Source organism: Malaclemys terrapin, chromosome 2, assembly GCF_027887155.1.
Source record: "Malaclemys terrapin pileata isolate rMalTer1 chromosome 2, rMalTer1.hap1, whole genome shotgun sequence".
NCBI lineage: Eukaryota > Metazoa > Chordata > Testudines > Emydidae > Malaclemys > Malaclemys terrapin.
In genome coordinates, this window is record NC_071506.1 from 128076896 (window position 1) to 128099801 (window position 22906).

At 52.4% G+C, this 22906-nt stretch overlaps 1 protein-coding gene across 4 annotated transcripts in view; it reads left to right on the forward strand.

The window, feature by feature from the left end:
* The first annotated feature begins 303 nt into the window (after positions 1 to 303).
* Positions 304 to 22906, forward strand: part of FGFR1 (fibroblast growth factor receptor 1) — a 76577-nt gene continuing 53974 nt past the window's right edge. For 2 of the 4 annotated variants that reach the window (XM_054017382.1, XM_054017383.1), the window contains exons 1-2: positions 304 to 738; positions 13722 to 13936. In XM_054017382.1, the coding sequence (XP_053873357.1) occupies positions 13846 to 13936 (91 nt within the window). In that variant the 5' untranslated portion in view covers positions 304 to 738; positions 13722 to 13845. The remainder of the gene's footprint in view (positions 739 to 13721; positions 13937 to 22906) is intronic. The other 2 variants (XM_054017384.1, XM_054017385.1) reach the window with 1 other exon arrangement.

Genomic DNA, 22906 nt, shown 5'->3' on the forward strand with positions numbered 1-22906 from the left:
CGCTTCTGTCTATCCCGAGAAGCCGGAGCCTGAGATTCCTTCTCCCGGCAGAGGCAGGGACGCTTCCCCACCCGGGACAGGCTAGCCCAGGGGGGGTGAGCCCGGCAGGTTGCTGGCGAGTGAGAGGAGGAGGGAGGCGTGGGAACACGGAGAGGGGGCAGTGGGATGGAGAAGAGACAGGACTGGGGACGAGGCGGAGCGGGAGGGGCTGAGCGAAGCGAGGAGGAGGAGCTGGGAAGGAGGGGTGTGTGGAGGACGGAGGAGGGGCTGGCCAGGAGGGAGGGACTCAGCCCTGCTCTGCAGCGCGTAGTGTGGGACTGGGCACCGGGCAGCAGCCGGAGGAGGGAGGTGCATTGCTCCGGAGCGCACGGAGGGAACCCGGGGAGCGCAGCGCATCCACCGCAGCTCGTCCGGGCACCTGGGCTTCCAGCCCCCAGGATCGGCGGAGTCTAGGGGGCGTCGGGGCCACTTGTGTCTTCCCCGGGGGCCGACCCCTTCCCGGATCTACAGCGCGCGGGGGCCCCCTTGGTGAGATGGAGCCGGGGCTGTGAGCTGGGGCGGATCGGGAGGTCTGCGCGCCTCCAGCCCCGGCCAGGGCTCTGCGCCTATTGTTCCCAGCAGCCGGCGCCGCCGGGGGATTGTGTCTCTGCGGCAGCTCCGGGGGCACCGAGCGGGACCGGCCCCGCCTGGGGCGGCCGCTCCCCCACTGGACCCCGCGGACTGTGCCCTGCCGGACCGGTGAGTAGCTGGGGGAGGGGGCGTTCCACGCGGCCCCCCACCCGCCCCCCTTGCCCGGGAGGCGCCATCGCAGCTGCGGGCAAACTTTCCCCAAACTTTGGGACTCGCTCCTGGGGGGAGGGGGAAGGGGGGGCGCCTCCGGGGTCTGTCTCCATGGGGGCGGGGCTGCTGAGTGAGGCCGGAGTGAGTCAGAGGGGGCGCCCCAGCTCGGGGCTGGGGGCCTGGCGGTGAAACGCTGCGGAGAACGCCCAGGGCAGCCTGAGCTTGGCCCGCGGGAGGGTCAGTGTCCGCCGGGGGGCTGTGATGGAGGCTGGAATGCACCCCACTGCTTCCCGTCCCCGCGCCAGCCTGGGGCCCCGATGGGGGCGGCCGGACCTTGCTCAGCAGTGGCTGGGGCAGAGCTGATTCCGGCCCCTCCCGGCCTGCGGTGCCAGGTGCCCGGGGAGCAGGGCGCTGGGAGCCCGCAGCAACCTCTCGCTCTGTGCTGGGCAGAGTTCGCCGCGTCCCTCGCAGGGCCCGATTCTGGGAGCAAGCCAGCCCCATCCCTGAGCAAAGTTACCGGTGCGCGCGGGCGCCTGCAGGATCGGGCCCTGCGCTTCCTTGTGTATCCCCCAGCGATGCACCGGCCGCAGGGAGCCCCGGCGTGGATGGGTCCTGGTAGGACCCACCGGGGGGAGTTGGGGGCACTTCTTGGTGCTGTGCCTGGCCTGGCTACCAGACGAGACCTCCCCAAAGGAGAGCGAACTGCTTAGTCCCGTGGGCAGAGCACACCCCGGGGACCCGCTCTCCTTCGTGATGGAACAGGAGAGCCACTGAAGTCACTGTACTGGGGTAAGGGGAGGAACAGAAGAGCAGCCATGCTAGGGCAGGCCAAGGGTCCATCTAGCTCAGGATCCTGTCTGCCAACAGTGGCTGGGGCCAGGGGCTTCAGAGGGGATGAACAGAACAGGGCAATTTATGGCGTGATCCACCCCCTGCCATCCAGTCCCAGCTTCTGGCAGTCAGAGGTTAGGGACACCCAGCGCATGGGGCTGAATTCTCCATTTCTGCAGCAGGGCTTTAGAGACTGCCCCGGGCTGGAGTTTGCATGGAGGGATTTACTCCCCTCTAGGCCACGGGGAAAGGTGGCTTCAGAGTTCTTGTAGGGCAGGTGCCACCGGGGTCAGGCCACTGGCTGTTTTTTGAGGATCCCTGTGACTGGAAATGAAGGCGGGGAGGGGCGGGGAGTTGTTTCTTGAACTTGTGTAAACTCTCTGGATAGTTGGCACTTGGTAAATGTTTCTCATATTGATTATTGGGAGCTTAATGGCAGGCATGCGGCTGCCTGGCTAGTTCAGAGAGCACAGGCAAGGGGCTAAGACATTCCTGTCTGAATTGAACAAAACCCAGCAACAGCCTCCTGGGATCGTGTAGGCAGATTCAGAGCATTGCAACCAGGCATTCTCCTAGACCTTCGCTAGATGGGCTGCTGCTCCCCACATGCTCCCCGAAGGAGCCTGCATTGTATTACTACCCGGCAGTCATGCGTTGCTTTTTTCCATTCTCCCATTATAAACTTGCGGTCTGAGGAGAGCGAGTGAGGCCAGTTTTAGGGGTTCGGCTTGCTGCAAGATTCTTGGGATTTAAGGAACTGTTTTCTCGCTGGGACCTTAAGAGAGCTGCCTTAACACATAAAATGAGGCCTGCCTTTTAAAAGAGGAGGGTTTTCTGAGCCAAAAAAGCTTCTTAAGGTACAAAGTTTAGTGAGGGGTGGGGGGGAATCTCTTTTGCATTGAAAATATTCCCTCTGGTTTCAAGCCTGTTGATTTTGTCTCTGTAATGGAATAGCACTTTCTCTAGACATGGCCATTAAGCTAAATGTTTCCTTACTCTTCCTTAGCAGATGTACTCTGCATAGTTGAATGTCTGAGGAAAGTTTTTTTTAATACCTGGCACATCTAGACAATTTAGCCGAAAGCTTCCCCAACCTTGCTTTACTATTCCGTATTTGGGGATGATATAAAAGCATCCCCATAAAACACTGCTGTGTAGTTTTCCAGCCCTGCTAATCATTTGACACCCCAGCGATATCCCTCCTATCTGAATTATTTTTGCAGGCATGCAGTGTACTAATGCCCTGTATTGCAGATGCCCGCCCGGGCTCCTCATGCCTATTAATGTCTTATTGACATAGTTCTCCTTGCTAAAGCGGAAGTTTGTTGGAGCCTGTATTGGCCTTATGAGGAGGCACTGGCTGGAGTATCTCATTAGGGTGGTCCTGCTGTAGATATCGCCCCTTATGTTAGACCGTTTGTTAGCGAGTCTAAAAAGATGTTGGTTGTGCTCTGTCCTCCTTCCTGTAACGCACTGAGCTGCACAAAGCTAAATGAGGCCCTCTGTTTATCCTTGGTCATGAATGAGAAATGGCCAGAAGTAAACTCTTCATTGAGACTCTCCAAGCTCTGCATGCAGCTGTATCTGGGGGCTGATCTTGAGTGAACTTGTTTTCTCGAGGCCTGGCCTTATTTAATGGATTCTATGTGCCCCAGGTTGGGACACTGAATCTGCAGTTTCCATCCCTCAACTACCAACACAGTCAGTCTCTCTTTCAGAAACAAAATGACAAGGAATTCTTGGACGTTCCCTTGATAGTGCTGCTACTTTTCTGTCTGCTCCAAATGGGTGACATTTCATTTTAAAATATATTTATAAAATGATAGCTGCTGGAACTAGGGGTGCTGGGGGTGCTGCTGCACCCCCTGGCTTGAATTGGTTTCCATCACACACAGGATTTACAGTTTGGTTCAATGGCTCTCAGCACTCCTGAATGATAGGGGCCTTTCCCGTAGCTTCTGACAAGGGGTTTGTCTGTATGTCTGTAGAAAGGATCGTCATGCTGGTGCAAACCTCCAGTGAAGAGGTGCCGGGGTAAAGTGAGGTTTGAGCCCTGCAGTGAGATGTACCAAACCAGAGTAGCTATGCTGGTGTAAAAATCCCTGATATAGACAGGCCTTTCATACAGAGAACTCGCCCCATGGGAAAGCTTTGCACTTGCCTTTCCTGTGAGAGTATGAACAAACTGTTTGGCATTTTTGAAACCACCTTTTAAGATCTTTGAACATTTCTGGAGCTGAGTGAATAACTCTTAACAAATTAAAATAATGCTGCCAACTCTCACCATTTCAGCATGGTTCATGATATTTGGTGTTTTCTTCAAGCCCTGCTCCAGCACACATTCAATTGCATGGGAATATCTGCTTTGGGGTTTTTTTTAAGTAAGTGTCTAGCCTTACTGGTTACCTAGAATATTTTATAAATAGAAGCCCTAAAGGCTTCATAACCAAGGAAAATCAGAAGAACCCAAAGTTTATTTTTTTTAAAAATCTCATGATTTTGACTCATAATTTTTAAATGCTTGAGTTGGGAATACTGCAGATATTATATTCAACAAATTTTGACTTTTGATTCATAAATTCATGATGAGTGGATGATGAGATTCTATAATTATTCTTCATTCCAAGTTATTCACAAATTTCTTCAGAAAATAATTTAGGTTGTAAATGCTCCCTATTTGCATTGTGGTGGCTGGTTTGCTTCTGTGATCTTGTTTGCGTTCTCTGATTGGACGACCTATATAATTAACCAACACCGTGCAAAATTTGAATGTTATAGTCAATTGTGATGCTTGCAATTTATACTGTGTCAGTTAGTTGTATAAATCATCCAATCAAGGAATGCGAACAAAACCACTTGACTTATGTATCAAATCAACGCAGCTCAAAATCTGAATTTTATATTCAATCGTGATGGGTGCAGTTTGTACTATGTTAGGTACTGAAGTCACATAGCAGTGTTTCTGTTCTCTGATTGTATGAGTTAGGTAACTAGCATGCCACAAATTGGTACTGGGAAGCTGCAATTTTACAGTTGAATATACGGTTTCCTTTTGGTGACTTGAACCTTAAAATGTACTCAATTGGACTGTTTGCACTACTAACATGTGTGTGCGTGGAAGGGGGTTGTTTTTCAGAGTCCTGAATATATAGGACAGTCAAAATTCGCTTTCCTAGTCAGGCAGCTGTGGAGTTTCTTTCTCCCTCACTATTCTTGCAGCTCTAACAAGTTCTCTATGCAAATCACATAGTGTGGGGGTGGTGGGGCTGGGGGAGAAGAGGGAGACGGTATCCTGCCTAGTCTTGGCTTTGGTGCGGGATCAGGAGAACAGGTCCTCACATAGTTCTTTGGCTAATGGCCATTTCCCCCACACATGAGCACTTCCTCCCTTAATCTCAGGGGTGGCTGGCATGCACTGGTGCCTTCCCATTGTCTTGCTTGGAGAGGATTAAAATAAATCAAGATAGTCTCTGCCCTGGAATGGTAAAGGACAGAGCGAGGTTCTTCCAGTGCTCTGCACCACCAGCTCTTGTCCACGGGAACTACAAATCTGTCAGCGTCTGACTCCACCGTATTTATGACTCTGATTCCACTTTAAAATAAGGAACCAGGCTGCTCTGTCCAAGCTGGGAAGGGAACCCTTCATGCTTTCAGGAGAGCTGGTGACTTTATTGTTCCCTCCAGAACCTTGTGTATTTAGCTGTTTAAAAATTTAACCTGAAGTAGAACCCGTTTTGCTTGCAGTCCCAGTGTGCTGCATTCATGATGCATGTTCTCATAGCATTATAGCTTCCAGCCTGCTGAAAAGGACAGTTGGGGTTTGATCAGCTCACAAAGGCTCTAGTCCTTGGTAATTCAACTTCCTCCTATGCTTTCCAGGCCTTGGAGGTCTTTTTCCTTCTCTTTTGTGGGTGTTTGTCTTTATCTCTAGTAGGAAAATATTTGCTGGAATAGAGTGAGTTCATCCTTTCCCCTTCTCTAGCAACCTTTCATCTGGGGAGCTGCATGCTTTTTGCAATCATTCGACTCTCTTGTCAAGCAGGTAAATATGATCATACCTGTTTCACCGAATGGGGCCTAGAGAGATTACAGCCCATATCTTCTAAAGAGCCCTTTGATTTTGAGTACCCAACTTGAGATCCCCGGGGCCTGATTCTCTTCAGACCCACAAGCCCAGCTGAGGTCACTGAGAACCCACAGCTCTGCACAACTCTGGAAACCAGGCCCCAGACATCTCTCACTGAGCTCCCAAAACTGAGGCTACTTCTGAAAATGTTGGCTTCAGGTTTTGCTGTGAGCAAGTTGGTAGCAGAACTGGGAACAGACGCCGGGGGCCAGCTAGGCAGGCATCCTGACTCTCAGTCCCCTCTCCTGTCCATTAGACAGCACCCCTGTTTGGGGTCACTTCTGAAATGTTAAAGGTATCCCAGTGTTGTGAAACTGTTCGCTCCCTACTCCGTCCTGATCCCATATTTCCACCGAGGTGATGAAAGGCAATCAGTTAGATTTTTGCTAGATGGCTGCATCAGACTTCGTGCCTGGAGCAAATTCAGGAAAGTCTTAAAGAGGCTTCTGACTGAGATCTTAGTTTACTCATTAGGAATATGCTTTTTATAATCCCTTCCATATTGCTGAAGCCCCTAAGCTGTGGGCCATTGCAATGTGCTCCTAGAAATGTACATGTGACTTGGGAGAAGGTTACTGCATGGAAGGGTTAAGTGCTGTATTCTGCACACTCAGGCATGTATTTTTCCAAGTCTGTGTCTGCTTTAAACATTACTGTTTTCTCCCCTAGACACTATTAGAATTATTTGCTCTTTATTTCGGCAAATACTCGGTTCCTGTCCTGAGTGCAGTCCGGGGCGAGGAGGGATGCGGGCGGGGGATTAATTCGGTCCCAGCACTTTGTGGCGCTTCCTTAGTTTGCAGTGAGGTTGAGGCTTTATTTATCTTGAGACTCAAGTGAAAAATATGCAGTTTCCCCTAAGGCCATGCATATTTTCAAGCTGGGTTACATGCTTACTTCCAGTGTTTGGTAAGTGATTATCCAGTCACCTGCTTGCCTTGGGGGGGGGGGGGGTGAACTTTGCACCCGGTACCTCAACCATGTCCCTGCCACACTGTTCTGGGGATGGGAGACCCCGCTTCCCCATCACAGCCTGTTGGTCCGTGCTTTCTATCTTCTGTTGCGAGGTCTCCCCTTTGCAGCTGGAAGGAGATGGGAGGGGATTCACTTCGGAGGCACTGGCCCCTGATCTTCAGCTGGGTGTTGGGGTCACTGTTAGGTGAATTAAGATATTGCCCAGAGCTCTTTACACCACTGCTAGTTCCTGCTGGCCTGTGGAGGGCGATTCTGGAGCCAGGACTCTGACCAAAGGTAGCTGCCGTGGTGGTGCTCAGCGCTGAGCTGCTGGCCTGTCATAGTCTTTGAGTGAAGCTTCTGGTTTTGATTCATGCCCACATTATGGGCCCAGTTTTCAGTATGGGTCAGCACCCAGCAGCTCCCATGGTTCTAGCTGGGGAAGGAGGAGTCCCCATTGCTTTCAAAGGGAGCGGCTGGGTGTAAAACGACTAGCCCTGTGGCTTTCCCCTTATGACCAGCTGTGTGTTGTGACCTGAACTGGGGACGGATTCCATTAAAGCCGCAGTGAGAGCAGAACCCACCCACGCCATCCCTTCAGCCTTCCCTTTCTACTGCTGAGCATTTCCTTCCCCAGCATCCGCTCGCCCCTCCAAACCGGCTTGGTTTCAGGTACTGACACAATAGAGAATCCCACATGTCAGATATTGAAATATCCAGCAACCCGTTATTACCCCATGCGCCCTACGGTTGCCAGGTATCCAGTTTTTGACCACAACACCTGGTAGAAAAGGAAGCCTGGTGGCTCCGGTCAGCACCACTGACCAGGCCGTTAAAAGTCCAGTTGGTGGGGCTGGCAGACTCCCTTCCCGGCTCTCTGCGGCTCCCGGGAAGCGGCCGGCATGTCCCTCTGGCTCATAGCCATACGGGTGGCCACGGGGGCTCCAAGCGCTGCCCTGAGTGCAGGCCAATGGGAGCTGCAGGGGCGGTGCCTGTGGACCAGCGCAGAGCAGAACCCCCTGGCCATGCTTCCACCTAGGAACTGGAGGGACATGCCGGACTCTTGCTGGGAGCTGCCTGAAGTAAGTGCCACCCGGAGCCTGCACCCCAAACCCCTGCCTGCACCTCAACCGCCAGCCCTGAGCCTCCTCCCATACCCAAATTCTCTCCTGGACCCTTCACCCCGCACTCCCTCCTATGCCCCAACCCCCTGCCCCAGCCCAGAGCTCCCTCCCACACTCTGAACCCCTCGGCCACAGCCCGGAGCCCCCTCCTCCACCTCAAACTCCTCCCTGGCCTCATCCCAGAGCCCACACCCCCAGTTGGAGCCCTCACCCCCTCCTGCAATCCCAACCCGGTGAAAATGAGCGAGTGAGGGTGGGGGAGAGCGAGCAACAGAGGGAGGGGGGATGGAGTGAGCAGGGGTGGGGCCTCGGAGATGAGGGTGGGGCAAGGGTGTTTGGTTTTCTGCAATTAGAAAGTTGGCAACCCTAAGTTGCTCCCCCCACAGCCCCTCCACGCTGCTTTACAAAGAGCATGTGGCTTTAAAGCCACTGGTAGGAGCAATGACTGAAAAACCACAGCGAGCAGAGAAGGGAGCTGGCCACAGCCCTTTGGAGAGGATCCTCCCATGCCACCCTTGTGCTGGTCAGCAGCAGGCACATGCTCAGGCCCCTCTCTGGTGCTTGGTGACCCTTCCAGCTCAGCCTGGTCCCAGCACATGTGTTCTTGGATTTGTCTCTTCCAGTGACAATTCGATTGTCCTTTTTAGGCCCCCAGTGGGCAAGTTCCAGGTTTGGTCAGACCAAACGCAACCCTACCGTAGTGGCTGGGTTGAGCCCAGCCCACGGGAGTTTGATGACACACTGACCTGGGAGTTGAGTTATAAGTTGCATCCCTGTCGAGTCCTGAAGCAGCCTTGGGTTTTATCTGCTACATTCAATTTTGATCACTAGATTCCCTGACTGAAAGGCCTGGAAACCAGCGTGTCTCTGGGGGACAATGGGACATGGTGACTGTTAGCGTATGCGTGGGTAAAATACCGCTTGATTCCCTTATAGCAAATAGTACACAGCTAGAGGGGCTGTGAGCAGAGTGCTGGCCTTGATTGGATACCCTCTGACTCTTTCCTTTGGAGCCATGGGCACATGCCCTAACGGTGAGCAAACAGGATTGGGTAAAGTCAGAATCCTCCATAGCCCTGAAATGTCAAAAAAAAAAAAAATGCACATTTGCTCTGGGTTTGCAGCCAGGGATTGAAGTGCCCTTTGTGTGCTGAGCCCGCTCGCTTGGGATTCCCAGCTCCATTTGGATGATTCGAGGCGGTTGGATAAAACTCTGGGTGCTTGGATGCTTTCTCAGGTACCATGGTGAGAGGCAGCATTGTAGAAAACTAGAGAGCTAGGTCTAAGCTGGGAACCTTTTGAAGTTTGCCCATCTGTTGTGTATATGTGAGCAAAGGGTGTGGGAGTAGATCATGCCTTTGTGGGGCCTCCAAGCAGTGAGAGGATGTCTGAGCTGCATTACCAGCGTGTGACTCTGAGTGGACTTGTGCGTGTGTGAATGTGCATTGTGTGTGATTCTGCTGGGGAGGGTGTGCACAGGTAACTGGGTGCATGCTCAGTGTCTGATTCTGCCTTTGTGTGGGCACCCTGGTGTGGGAGGACACATGAATGCACACGCGATCTGTCCACCGTTTTAAATATAAGTGTGGGTGTAATTGGGCTAGTTATAATTGTAGCCTCTGCAGCCAGGTCTCTAAAGGGCACTTAGGTATAGTTTCTCTCTTAGCATTTCCATTTTTAGTTGTTGAAATCTTCCCCTGAAAAATAAAAACTCTGCAGCATACCCCGGGGAGGATAGGGGCATAGAACCGTGGGGAGCACTAGGTTTTGCACGCTGGAAGGAGCTGACGGGCAGCCCTGTTAGCGTTCCAGCCCTTGGGAATGAACCATTTTCTGTTCAGATTTATAGAAAAGCTGCGCAAACACCGAGAAGAGTCACATCTTTGTTTGTATAGGTACAAATGCTCTCCCGGCTTCCTCACCTCATGTGCCCAGGGCCTTGGTACAAAACAGACATCGGGGACAGGAGGGTGGGGCAAGGCAGAAGAGCCATTCAGACATGGAGGGACCTGTCAATAGAATAGAGACACTTCTGTTGCAAAGCTCTGTTCCTGCTGGTGATGGGCCTGGCAACTCAGGACAAGCCCTTCCAATAGTGGGAGTTTTCGCTTTAAAAAGGAAAGTGCCAGGCCGGTAAGTCCCAGTCTTGCCCCTCCCTGTAAACTCCTCAGCTCTGGCTGCCTAATTGCTTTTCAGTGCTGATTTTGATTGCACTAGATGGGGTGTTTGGTTAAGCCCCAGTGGAAGAGGTTCCTCTTCTTCTATCTCCCTGCTTTCCTGCCTCTGCTCTACTGAGGCACTGCTTCTGTCCAATGCTTTTCTACTCAGTGGAAATGGAGCGTCAGTGGGGCACTTCCCTTCCCATTCTCTGATCCGCATTTTTACTTTTTGCCTGTCACTTTTTCCAGCATCAGCCAGGGGACAGATCACTGCTAGTGACTGATCCTTGTGATTCTCCATGGAAGTATTCGGTCCTGGTTAGCTGAGCAGGAAGCAGCTCCCCTTGACTCAGCTGAAATGAGCCATCTCTGAGGTATATTAGGGAAAGAATTTTGTGGGGCTTTGTGCCAGCACTGACTCACTTTGCATGAGCTGCTGCTTCAAGCTGTGCTACCTTCTCCCTGCGAGGGCCCTGGCAAAGCACTGTGCTCAGAAGAGGCCTTCGCAAGGACATTCCACATTAGGACATGTTCCGGGCAGCATGTGCACTCGATAAACAAAACCACTTGGAGACGGAAAATAATTTCCAAAAATACCAAAGACGTCTTTTTCCACAAAGAATCCCCTCCCTCTCCCAACCCCGGGTAAATTGTTAACATTCAATAAACTATTTTAAGACTTGCTGCCTGGCGCCTGAGCATGCACCGGTGCATGGAGATAAAGCTGGTGTTTGCCATCCAAGCGCCTGTATCGATACACTGCCCCCAAACCTTAGCCACTTTGCAAAGCAGGACTGCCTTTGGGAGCCGCTCTGAGGGTTTGGGTGGCACAAAAGCAGAGAGCCCTGGGTGGAAGAATCCTTTTAAAGTTCAGCTAGGTAAACATCAGCTTCCATTCAGGTTATTTTCCACTGCCTTCAGAAGAGCATCGATATCATCATCCTGATAACAAACGCAGCGTTCTACATCGACAGCACATCCCAGCCCCAGATCTCGTGTCACTTTGCAATCATGAATGAAGTCTCACATTCCCATCCACCACGATGGTAGGTAAGATACAGAGAGGCAACTTGACCCACTACTGAATGGCAGCCGCATCCGGGCCCAGAACACAGTTGCTGTTTAATCAAGCACAGTAGAATGACCTGATGTTTTAGGACAGGAAGTGAAGAATCTTATGGACAACTAAAATGCAGCGGGGCGGTTCTGGAGGCAGAATGTAAATTAGCTGGGTAGGTCTCTAACATGCTGGTTCTGTCACAGTGCCCCAGGGACTATTAATGACTGAGTGGTGAGGGGACGTTGTCTTTTATGCCATTGCAAAGTCAAGGGTGGCGCTTAGAAAGCAGGGCTTAGCCCTCTGTTTTAACCCCATTGTGGAGGGGGTTGGCCAGGGATGGCTGAGTGCGTCTGTGCTTTGGAGGCTAGGATGGGACCCAGTCATGAGTCTCTGAGCTGCCTGTGGGAAGACTTGGCACTGCGGGGCAGGGCTGAGTAGAGGGCCTGGCAATGGGCCAGGAACCTGAGTGTTGTCACCCCAAACGCTTAAACTGGCGTGGTGCAGCCCATGGAGACTACAGGTCCCAGAATGCACTGCAGCCAGGCTGTTCATCCCAGGATAGGGTGACCAGATGTCCCGATTTTATAGGGACAGTCCCGATTTTGGGGGCTTTTTCTTATATAGGCTCCTATTACCCCCACCTCCCCAATCCCTTGTCCTGATTTTTTTACACTTCTATATGGTCACCCTGTCTCAGGATGGGGCTTCGCAAGCTGGGAATGATCAGCCTCCATGCATTAAGGATGAGGGCTGTTGGGGAGCTCCGTGAGCTGCCTTTGGCTAGTCCCCCTTAGTGAGCCACCTCTTGGAAAGCTGTTGACACCACCAGCTACTGGCTAATTCTCAACTGAGCAGAGGTGGTGGCTGTGGGGCTCTCAGCCTCCACTCGCTTAAGGGGGGTGGGGGGAGTGGACTCAGCCATTGAATGCTCTCAATTCACTCTCAGTCACAGGGGATACAATCTGTGGCCAAACGCAGCCCTTGGCCCAGCCCTCACTGACCTCACCAGGAGCTGCTCTCGTTCATGGGAGGGCTGAACCGGGTCTTGTTTGAATACAGGGGCTGAACCTGTGTCGAGCCGCACAGCTTCCCAGCTGCCCAGATGCAGCACGGCTGCGCTCAGCTTTATCTAGGCAAATTTCCACTTCCCCTGGTGTCTTCAGTCTTGGCCCCAACTGTTGGTTTCAGTTTGGTGGGTTTATGTGTGTGTTTCATTTTTAGAATCAAAACGTGTTTTTTAGCCCTTATCTGTCCAGACTGTCCTGCCCATCTCCGTGGTGCTAGGTGAGAGATGGAGAGATCTTCTCCACGTGGTAACCTTCGGTTAGGAGCAAAAATGCTAATGGATGCAAATTAACCCACTGGTTCCAGAAATCTGGGTTTTCCAATTCCAGTGAGCTGAAGACTAGACCATGGAAGTCAGATCCTGAAGCTCTCTGCTTCTTCACAACAAGCTAGGCATGTCACTCAGTGGAGATCAAATGCCGTTTATTGGGAGAGTGCACATTGGTCGGGGGCGAATTGAAGGGCCTTGATGGGTCGTCCTGCAAAACCTGTGTTCACAGAGCTGTACGCAGCAGAATCTCTTTCGCCTGAATAGAAGCGGGGATGCAAAGTTTGTTTGGTTTTGGCTAATGGGAAGCTTTGGATAAGAGGAGTTCAGATAAATTTGGTTCTGTTGTGTTACGTGTGTTTGTGCGCTTGCGCACACATCCCACCCCTCCTCTCCCCCCCCCGGTTATGTCCCTGATTGGAGCTGGAGACTATTGAAGGACAGTTCCTATTCTGTTTTTCTTCAAGCCCTGCTCCAGCACACATGCAATTCTTGGGAATATCTGCTTTCGTTACGTTACTGCTGGGTGGTGCTGGTGGGGTCACTTGTCTTGCACCTCAGTGGTGGGTGCAGATATATTTGGGTAAGTTTTTGAAGCTCCTGAATTGCTTTGAGATGAGAGATGCTATAGAAGCAAAAGATCTGGTGAGACTTTGACATAGGCAGGCCCTTTTAAAACTCGTGTGCTTCAAAATAAGCAATGAAAAACCAAAACTTTTCAGTTAGCAAATGCTGAAACTGGATATTTTGACAGGTTTTTCGGACCTTTTTCCAATGTTTGTTTGAGTCTGGAGGTTTGTCCAGACCCACCCTTTCTGCAAACAGTTTTGGTTTTGGCAAACTGGCATTTTTCGTTGAAAAATTCCTGAGGAGCTCTGGTGTGGAGCCCCTGCAGCCTTATTGCAGCCCAGGGGAAATGCACTTCTGAGAACTGGGTGGCTGCTTTGAGGTGCTGAAACATAGCTTTGGGTGCTTCGCTTTAGGCACCCAAATTTGGAAGTGCAGCCAGCCCCTAGGTTCCCAGGGGAGTCCAGACTGAAACGTCACTGTTTATAGATTAGCTGTGAAGGTCACACACGCAGAGTGACTTTATTACTGCACGGTGGAGCTGTTCTCTTTTGTAGCATATGTCACCCACTGACAAAAAGAGCTGCAAACACTTATATTTTAAATGAAAGAGAGGGCTAGAAATAGCAGCGACTTATCCCCATCGATTTTAACACAAACATTTTTTTTTTTAAATCCACGTCTGAGGCAGTTTAATTTGAGAGAGGATTTCCCATGTTCTCTGTTTGTCACTGCGCAGGGGCCGGAGTTACTTCTGATCTAACTCTTCTTGTTTCCTGGTTGGCAGTTTGAAGGGACTGGAAGTTTGGAAGAGAAGATTAAGCGAGCCCCAGCTAGCAAGCCGGCAGTCTAGACGGGAGTCCCCATGGAGTTCTGGAGCCCAGTTGCCAACCAGTAGCTGTAGAACTGGGATGTTTACCTGGAGGTGCCTCCTCTTTTGGGCTGTGCTGGTCACAGCCACGCTGTGCACTGCAAGGCCAGCACCAACCCTGCCAGACCAAGGTAAGACGAACCATACCCTTCTGCTCCTCTCATGTCTAGAGTCTCTCTGGCTGGAGTCAAGAGCTCCTGCTGCTAGTGAATAGAAATGTGACAGAAAGAGCCCTTTTAAGGGCAGGTTGCTGGGATAAGAGGCACGTCTGTTCGCAGCCCTCTTTCTTTGAGTTGCTGCTCCTGAATGGTTATAAGATATTGGGTGTCTCTGACTTTCTTATGAAACAAGCACAGCCTGTTTTGAAGTCCCGCAGTAGGAACATGATCAGCAAGTATGTTGGCTGTTGCAGTGAACGGTTTGTGCTTGTGCTAAGGGAAGACAAGCTTACCTGAGCCGAGAAGCTGCAAAAACGTCTCACCAGCCGCCAGCTGGTGCTGGCTGGGAAACGGGAAGTATTGCCAAAGGAACGTCGCCATTCAGAACAAACAAAATAAGGGAACATTTCTTAAAAAGGAGAAAAATTCAAAAGAAACTTTTTGAAAAAAAAAAAAAGGCCATTTTTCATCTGGAAAAAAATGTGTGCAATGAAAAACATTGACCGGGTTGTGTCAAAGCTGATAGGGGTTCCCCCTTGTCTGTGGGACGGGAGAGCTGATTCTGTTTCATGGCAAGCATTTCCCTCATTCTGATGAGCTGTAGTTGAGATCAGTGTGGTGACCTCCCCCATTATCGAACGAGACAGGTACCGGCCTTGCCTTGGCTAGTTATTTTGAAGGATGGTGGGGAGTCCTCATTGAATGTCAGGGAGTCTGTGTTGTGGTGTTGGAATAACTCGTGGTAAACATCTCACTGACTCGTGGTCATGGCCCCGCTGGGTTCAGCAGGGGAATGCGCTAGCCTGCCCTCACCTGAGAACTGCGTTAGAGCTCTGGTCTGGGTCCTGGTGCTCGGTCTGGTCTCTACTGGCCATTAGTGTGTGTGATGAAAGCACCGTTCCGAAAAGAAGCAGATGTTGGGGAACTGGGGAACATTGCCCGTCGCTTGTTTGTGTGTCATGTGTCAGCTGGGTTGGCTGAGTTCCTGGCTTTTGCAGAAGGGCCCAGGCTCTGGTGGTGGTTCAGTGCTCCCAAGCTTTGCCAGCACTCTCACTGGGTGATAGCAGAGCGAGCGTTGACTCGGCCGGCTGCTGCAGCACGGGCTTCCCACAACCGAAGTGGCATTTTCCTGGGGCTAGAGACCAGGTCCCCCAAACTAGAGCTTCCCACTTGTCTTTAATCACTATTTGTTACTAAAGGGCATCTAATGGGTTTGGCTCACAGGCAACTCTGCTGTGACCAGTCACAACCCTTCCCCTGCTCTTTGCCAGGAGCTGCGAACGAGACCCATGGGAACCTGCCTCTCCCTGGCTAGGCTGGGAGGCTTTTGTTTCCCTTCTACCCCTGTAATTTTCTGTAACCCGGTGGCATGTTGAGGTGTAATGGCCACGTATTAATGGGCCTGGCCCAATGCCAGCCTGGGCACTGCAGGCAGCCCCCAAACATCGAGTAACGCTATAGCATTTCAAAGCCTCGGTTTTCCCCACGGTGAGGCAGAGAATAAACAGACCAGTCACCAACGCACAGGCTTTCTGACTTACTGCGTCTTGGCGTGAACTACACAAGAATGTTCTGTGGGGCATTTCTGTGTTTAGGACTCATTGTTCCTCCTCCCCACTAGTCCTCTTCCTCCCCCAAAACCCCAAGGTATTGTGTGCTTGGCATCCATTTCATGTGCCTACCATGCCCCAGGATAAAGAGCAGAACTCCCAGTGCTGATGTTTCTCTGCAGTGATTGGTGGGTTTGTCTGTCTGTGGCTGATGGCCGGGAGGGGAGGAATAGGGCTGTAACCAGATGGTGGCTGTTGTTTGCGGGAGAGTATCCAGCCCTCCCGCTCCCTAGGGGAACACAGCAATGCTGGAATGGTCAGGACGACATGAAGTGTATGGTACCCGCAAGTGAGCTGTGTTGGTGAATAAGGCTGGGATTTTCTCACTGAATTTCAATAGGATTTGGGTGCCTAACCCCCTTTGGCTGCTTTGCAAATCCCAGCCTAGCATGAACAGCCGTGGTGCACTGGCTAGCATACCGATTTCGGCACCAATGTGTCCCAGTGATGGGAGCTCTAGAATGCTACAGAGAGAGACACTGACAACAGTTGTGCATGGTAATGGCCTCAACCTTTCCCTACAGGGTGATGCAAGCCAAGGAGCTGGCATCCTGGCACTCCCATCCCCGTACTGCCTTCCAGACAGTAGTAACTGGCTCTGGAGCCAGAGGCCACCCTTGCTGCCTCAGCACAGAGCCCAGAGGTGCCATAAACTATGGCAAACTTTGAGCTCTCCTCTTGGCATTTTAACGTCCTTTGCTTTTTTTTTTCTCACCAATATGCACTTGTCTTGAATAAACAGGGTTCTGCTTAGAAAGCCGCCCGTCCCCTGAGACGTTTCCTAGAGAGCTTTGGAATATGATTGAAACTCCCCCAGGCGTGTGAGGGGTGGCCAGGACTGGCTCTCCTTAGTCCCAGAGACAAGCCAGGCGCCTGACTCCATGGGGCATGGAGACTGTGACAGTACATGGGATGTAGCTTGCTGGGTTTGGAGTGACCGGGCTGTACTGGGAATCAGACTGGCTGTTGCATTATGAGGGTACGGCGGGAGGCTGGGAGATGGGCTTCTTAACTTCTGAGAGCTTAATGAGGATTCCAGGGCAGACTCCCCTTCCCCTTCCCCTGCCCCAGTCTGCTCCGTTGTCTTCAGATGCTCTTGAGCTGCAGTTTAGTCAGAGCAAGCAACTAGCAAATGGGCACCGAGCTTTAGCCTTTCCCGGTACCACCTGCACAGCTACGTTGACACAGCCATGGTAAGGAGCCCTGCTGGGGGCAGAATCTGTCATTTGGCACCCACTCGGAGGCTGTTCACAGAGAAAACCATTCTCTGTCCATGTGGACTCCATGTTGGGAATTGGTTGTACCTAGCCTGGTCCTGCTCCCAGTGCGGATGGACCCTCAAATATCCAGTAGGAGAGGGTCCGTAAGATTCACATGTACATACATTTTACCTGCCTTTTGCACTGCTCTCTGCCAGGAGGGGGTTTGTACAGCCTGAGTAGATTGTTTGGAAAGCCCGCTTTCCTCCAGGCTGGCGTCACTTCCAGGGTCTAACCAGAGAGGTGCATTCAGGCAGTGTAGGATAGCTCTCGGGCGGAGGGAGGGCCCTGTGCTAAAGACACAGGTAGGCAAATTGTGGCTGCAGTGGGAGCTGCTGAGTGCTCAGTGTTATAGATAACCAGGCCGCTTATTTAGGTGCCAAAGGAGGACTTGGGAACCTAACTTTAGGCACCCATTTGAACAACAACAGCAGGTCTCTGGGTTCTATCCTCAGCTCCTTCCCTGGGTCAGTGCTTAGTGCTGAGCAGGTCCCCTCCCCTCTGTGTGTCTGGATCCCTGCCTAGCGCCCAGCGGAGCCGAGGCTGAGCTCGGTAAGTCTGTGGAACGCTTTGGATCCAGCGGGGTCTCACTGCTGCTGTCCTGTGCAAGGCCGCAGTGGCAGCTACCCGGTTCTCCGCTAACAGGCCAGGAAGGAGATGGGTCCCGATCATTTTCTCCCTTTTTAGTTTGTGTTTTTGAAGCAGCTGCCCAGGCTGTGGGCGCTGGTGGGTGGAGCTGGCTGGGCCTGCTGCGGGAGGAGACTCTTCCACTCTCGTTTCCTTCCTGGGCCCACAGGCCATGTGCCAGGTTGCCAGCCCCACAGCCACTGTCCTCTCACCCTGCAGGAAGCAGCTGGGCAGGCCAGGGTGTGCCAGGCCCATGGCAAACGGCGAGTGTTCATGGTGAGAAAATGGGCAACAGGCAGGCAACTGAATTGTTTATTTTTTAACTAGTGCGGTGTTTTGCGGGCCTGGGAGGTGCCACCTGGGGAGCAGCGAGTGACTGCACTTGGGTCCCATTCATTGCAAAGGCAGCAGCTTTTCTGGACTCTGTTTTTTATGTTTATAGGGTTTCAGTTTACATCTGTTTTAGAGGCATCGACACTCCCTTCTCGGAGATGTAATAATCCCCAGGGTTGGTGCTGGGAGAGCAGCTTCTGCTATAGCAGGAGAGAAAGGTTTTTAAGTCTCCAGCCCTCCTCCTCGTTGAGTCTGGTGAAATTCTGCCTTTGTCAGGGCTCCCGCCAGTTACTGAAAAATCTGCAGCAAATAAAATCTTAATGGGCACTTACTGCCTTTTATAGTTCCCTAAATTTGGCGGTGGTAAAACATCTAGTTAAAGGGGAAAGTCCAGGTATTTCCATGAGCAGGCTCGGTCTCCCTCACAAAGCCTGTCTTTGTCTTCAGGTTAAATGAAAACCTGCAGAAACTCACAGAGGTTTATTTTCCCCAACGTGTTAGTGTCGTCCTCCACCATTTACACTCCCGGTCTGAAGTCTGTCTAATCCGTGGGTCCAGCGTATGCCGAAAGCGCCTCTCTCGCTCCCAGGGGTTTTGTGCTGTGCCTGTCACTGTGGTATCAAGCACTGTCCAATTCAGAAGCACAGACCCAGGAACAGGACCCAGATCTCCAGAGTCCCAGTTCAGTGCCTGATCCTCCTGCCCATCCATCCTCTCTTGAGCATGCCTGCAGGGGGCTATTGTTTTGCCTTTCCCCGGGGATATTTTGGGGTGTTTTTTCCCTTCGTATTTTAATCCTCTTTTCTTCTCCGACTCCTCCCTCCCTCCCTCTCGGGGTTTGTGCTTTCCTTAGGGCGGAGATTCTGCTAGTAGCATGTGAGCTGAGCTTTGCAAAGAATCACGCTGCCCTTTCCCCTCTAGGGTGCCCAGATGTCCTGATTTTATAGGGACAGTCCTGATTTTTGGGTCTTTTTCTTATATAGGCTCCTATTTTCCCCCTCCCCCCCCCGTCCTGATTTTTCACACTTGCTGTCTGGTCACCCTATTCCCCTCACCCCCTGAGGCCCTGTGCATTGCCCCGCATGCCGGCCCATGTCGAGGAGTTCAGCGATGGGCCTCAGCTCCCCCATAAGCGCTGGATACCTGGGCCACCCGCTGCTGAGAGAGCTGACTGTGCAAAGCGCTGAGTGCTGCTGGCTCGCTGCAGCGTTGGCTCTCAGTGTCCAGCTGGCCGGTCACTTTAAATCCAGCTGGACCAATGCTGTGGGCTTTGCAGGGCATCGTGTCCGTCACTAGAACTGGGGCAGCACGAGTGCCCCGTGGCCAGCACTTCCATTGTATCCCCTCTCCCCTTGGCAGCAAGGAGGGAAGGCGTGTCCACTTTCTTCCGCAGACACTAGCCCAGCTGGCTAAAAGGCTAAGCTCCACCTGCAAGGGCTCTCTTGAAGCAGGGCGGGGAGCATTATCTCGCTGGTGTCGGGCAGTGGGAGAGGAAGCCAATCTTCCAGCCTCATTGTCTGGCTCTTCCCTGGAAAGCTGCCTGAGTACAGAGTTACAGCTCCTTCGCTCTTCCCCACGCCCTGCCAGGGGGTGTTTTTGGCAAGGGGTGGGGGTGAGGGGGAAAGTTCATCTTCAACCCCCCAGCTCAGAGCAGAGAGGCCACGGATAATCTCCAGGCAGTGAGGCTGATGAAGCCCTTGCTGTGGGTGGTGGCGCCTCCACAGATATGTTTCCCATAATCCCTGTTCCTTAACTCTGCAGTTCTAGCTCCGTCAGTGAGTGACCTGGAGCGGCAGGATGGCAGGATGTATTGGGGCTTAGGTGAGGGACAGCTCTGGGGCAAGCCAGCGCCAATGGGAACCGTAGTCACCTGGCTGTCTGCAGCGTGATGGTTCAGCTCCACAGCGCATGCAATGGGAACCGTAACCAGTACCAGCAAGCCCCCTCCCCGCAGAGGCTGTGACCTCGCATGTTCTGGGATGGTGCCAGTGGAGTTCGTCTGCCCCCGTCTGCCTGCAGTGCTTTCTGGGTGGGGTTTTGGCTCTCCATGTTGTGCTCCCTCTGCATTTCTTTCCCATTAGCTCCACTCCCACCCTGCCAGCCAGAGCCCTAAAGTCAACAAGCTGGAAGGAATTTCACAGGACAGTGGATGTTCACAGAGGGAGTGGCTGGCACTGACCGGCTGGAGTCAACTGAGACTCCTGCAGGGTGGCTTATGGGCCTGTCCAGAGCGGTCTTCCTTTAGGGGCTGGTGAGTTGCTCCAGAGCAGTTGGGGATGTTTCTGTTGGTGCAGAATTGCCCTACAACCCGGCAGGAGCATCTTCGCGGGGCTGTGAGTCACGCTCTCTCTCACACTGGTGTAAATTCCAGGGAGCACCAGGGACTTTTTGGAGTTGCCCTAGATACGCCCTGGGACAGAGAACAGTGACTCCCAGCTCTAGCTCTCCTGGCTGCTCTTTCTGACTGTGGTAGCTAGTTGGGTTCCCCTTAGCCTCAAGGCCTGGGCGGGGAGGTGTCTCTGAGCCCAGCCCAGCTCAGCCAGCAGGTCCAGGAGGCCAGTCAAGGCAGGATGTAGCGAGTGATGGTTTGTGTCTGGTGCTGTGATTAATTGCTGAGCTCCGGGAGAAGAAGATGAGTGGGGGGAGCTATTATTGCGCAGTGCACGGCCCGAGGTCAGAGATCATATTTAGCAGCTGGGGCACTGTTTTTACAACGCTCAGTTCCCCCGAGGGAGGCAGAGGGATCAGGTTTATCCCAGCAGCTCCTCACTGGAGTCTTACAAACAACAGAAAAAGTTCCTCCGCCTTGCAGCAAAGCCTCCTGCGCTTGGACTGATGGCAGTGGACCCCTCGGAGGGGCTGGGGTACCGCAGCCACCCGCTCTGTAGGCTGCACAGAGACAGGGGAAGCGCTTTAGTGCACTGGAAATGAACAGGAGAAGATTTATTGGGTAGGGACACCCCCAGCTATCTCAGCAGCTACCGGCATCCCAGAGAAGGCCTGCTCCCTCCAGGGCACACAGCTCACCACGTTCTCCGCTCTGGGGTCGAACTGTGCCCCCCCTCTCCAATTTTAATGGGGTGACAACTAGCATCTTATGGGGTTTGCCTGAAACCAAAGCATTTAAGGGACAGTGAAATCCAGTTAGTATCTGGGCTGCGTCTAACCCCTCTGCTCACCACGTTGAAACAGGTAGAGAAATACAAGGATAATGAGCACCCAGGAGACAGACCCTGGGAAACAGCTTCCCCAGCTCCTGTCCTGGACTCTCCCCTCCCTACCTGCAGCCTGGACCCCACCCTCTCTTCTCTGCCATTCCAACACTTCACTGAGAAAGAAGGAACGGAGAGTCCTGATAAAAGATAAAGGGTCCTGCTCTCCTAGCAAACCCATCCTGGATCGCAGAGCAGTGCTGCTGAAGACACTCTGCCTTTCAGTGCCCCGTCCCAATGCAGCCTGGCCTGGCCAGAGCTGGTGAGAGGGGAAGCCTGGGCAAGCTTGTTAATGAACTTAGTGCAGGTAGCTTCTTTTGTGCTCCCAAGGAACTGAGAATATAAAACATAAGCTGTGTTGAGCTGGAGGGTTTCCAGGGAGTTCACTCAGCTCCTCCTCCCAGACTCTTAGTGCTTTGCAACCGGGCGCCTGTGGCTGAGTCAGTGCCGCAGCCCCTCTCTGCCCACAAGGTGCAGTGAGTCAGAGATGCAAGGGAGGAGATTCATGGTGTGTGTCATGGACCAAAAGGCACCTGCTATGAGCAATTAATTTTAAACCATTATAAATTGTAACAGCAACTAGCAGAGCATTCTCCCCGCTCCCAGGAGAGCCTGGAAAGAAGTCCCAGTTCCCTGCTTTCCCTGCAGTCTGAGCAAAGCCCAGGGATGGAGCTGTAAGTGGAGAGGGTGCCTGCCTTTGGAAGTGGAGTGGAATTGCCTCAAGGGTTTTTAATCACTGATTTCCACCTCCCTCCCCTTCCTTGGTTACTGCTTGGCCTGTTCCTTTGGGCTAATTCCATTGTTCAGCTGGTGATGGGACCCAGGGATTTGGGGTGGGTTTGCTAGATTCTGAAGCCTGGATGAAACCCATCTCTGCCTTGGTTGCATGGGCTCCACATGGTAAAATTTTCCCCCTGCCCATCTCCCTTCCACAGGCCTCTTGGCTTAAGGATCAGCCTTCAATTACTCCCTTTTTAAGCCTGTCCAGGGGCTTTGGGAAACTGCTCCTGTCTGTTTGTTATGTAAAGTCCCACCATTTGCAAGTGCCAGTTGCATGGTTCCTTCCCTTCTGAATGTCCCTCAGGTGTCAGCAGGCTGGGTGACTTCTGCATTCGCACCCTACTGAGGAAGGGATAGCTGGGGCCTTTCTGGGACACTGGGTTGCTGGGAACAGGCAGGTCTTCAAGGTCACTGCAGTGTCTCAGGAGGGCTGGCATCCCTCCTTCAGCCACATTCCTGACACCAGATCCCCACCTACCCGTGCAGTGCAGGTGGGACACGTTGCTGCAGCCCTTTGCCCAATATAAACATCAGGAGAACAAAGGCCTCACTGGGACACCCCCTCCAGTGCTGCACATTTCCAGTTCCCACCAGGTAAAGCTCTAGGTCCGGAGTTAATGTTTCACAGAAAAGCCATGAATTATTGCCCTAAAAGGATCCATCTCAGGGATCTTTAATGCTGCTCCTGCTTGCCAGGACCATAGCAAGTGCACAAAGGGGAGAGGAATGAAAGCGGCGCAGCCGGGGATTGCTGTGTCAGTCTCAGAGCTCAGTGCAAGCTTTTATTTTGAGTAGCTTCCTTCTCAAAAGGGTCCCAGCGGCTAGAGGGATCTGGAGGAGGATGCTCGCATCCCAGGGGAATGGTACAGGTTTATTCCGGCTGGCTTTGCAAAGACACTGAGATGCCTGTTAATTAAATGCTGCTTCATCTCATACAAAATGTAGGAATCCCAGGAGGACAAGAGTATTAACTTCCTTCCCCCAGGGATTGTGGAGGCACCACTGTTATGAGGCACGTTGATTTTATGAATGTTTATAAACGTCCATCAAACTCTCTTCTTCTGGGCCTAATGTGCGAACAGCTGCCACATTCCTCCCCAGAGGTGGCAACATTTCAGTGGT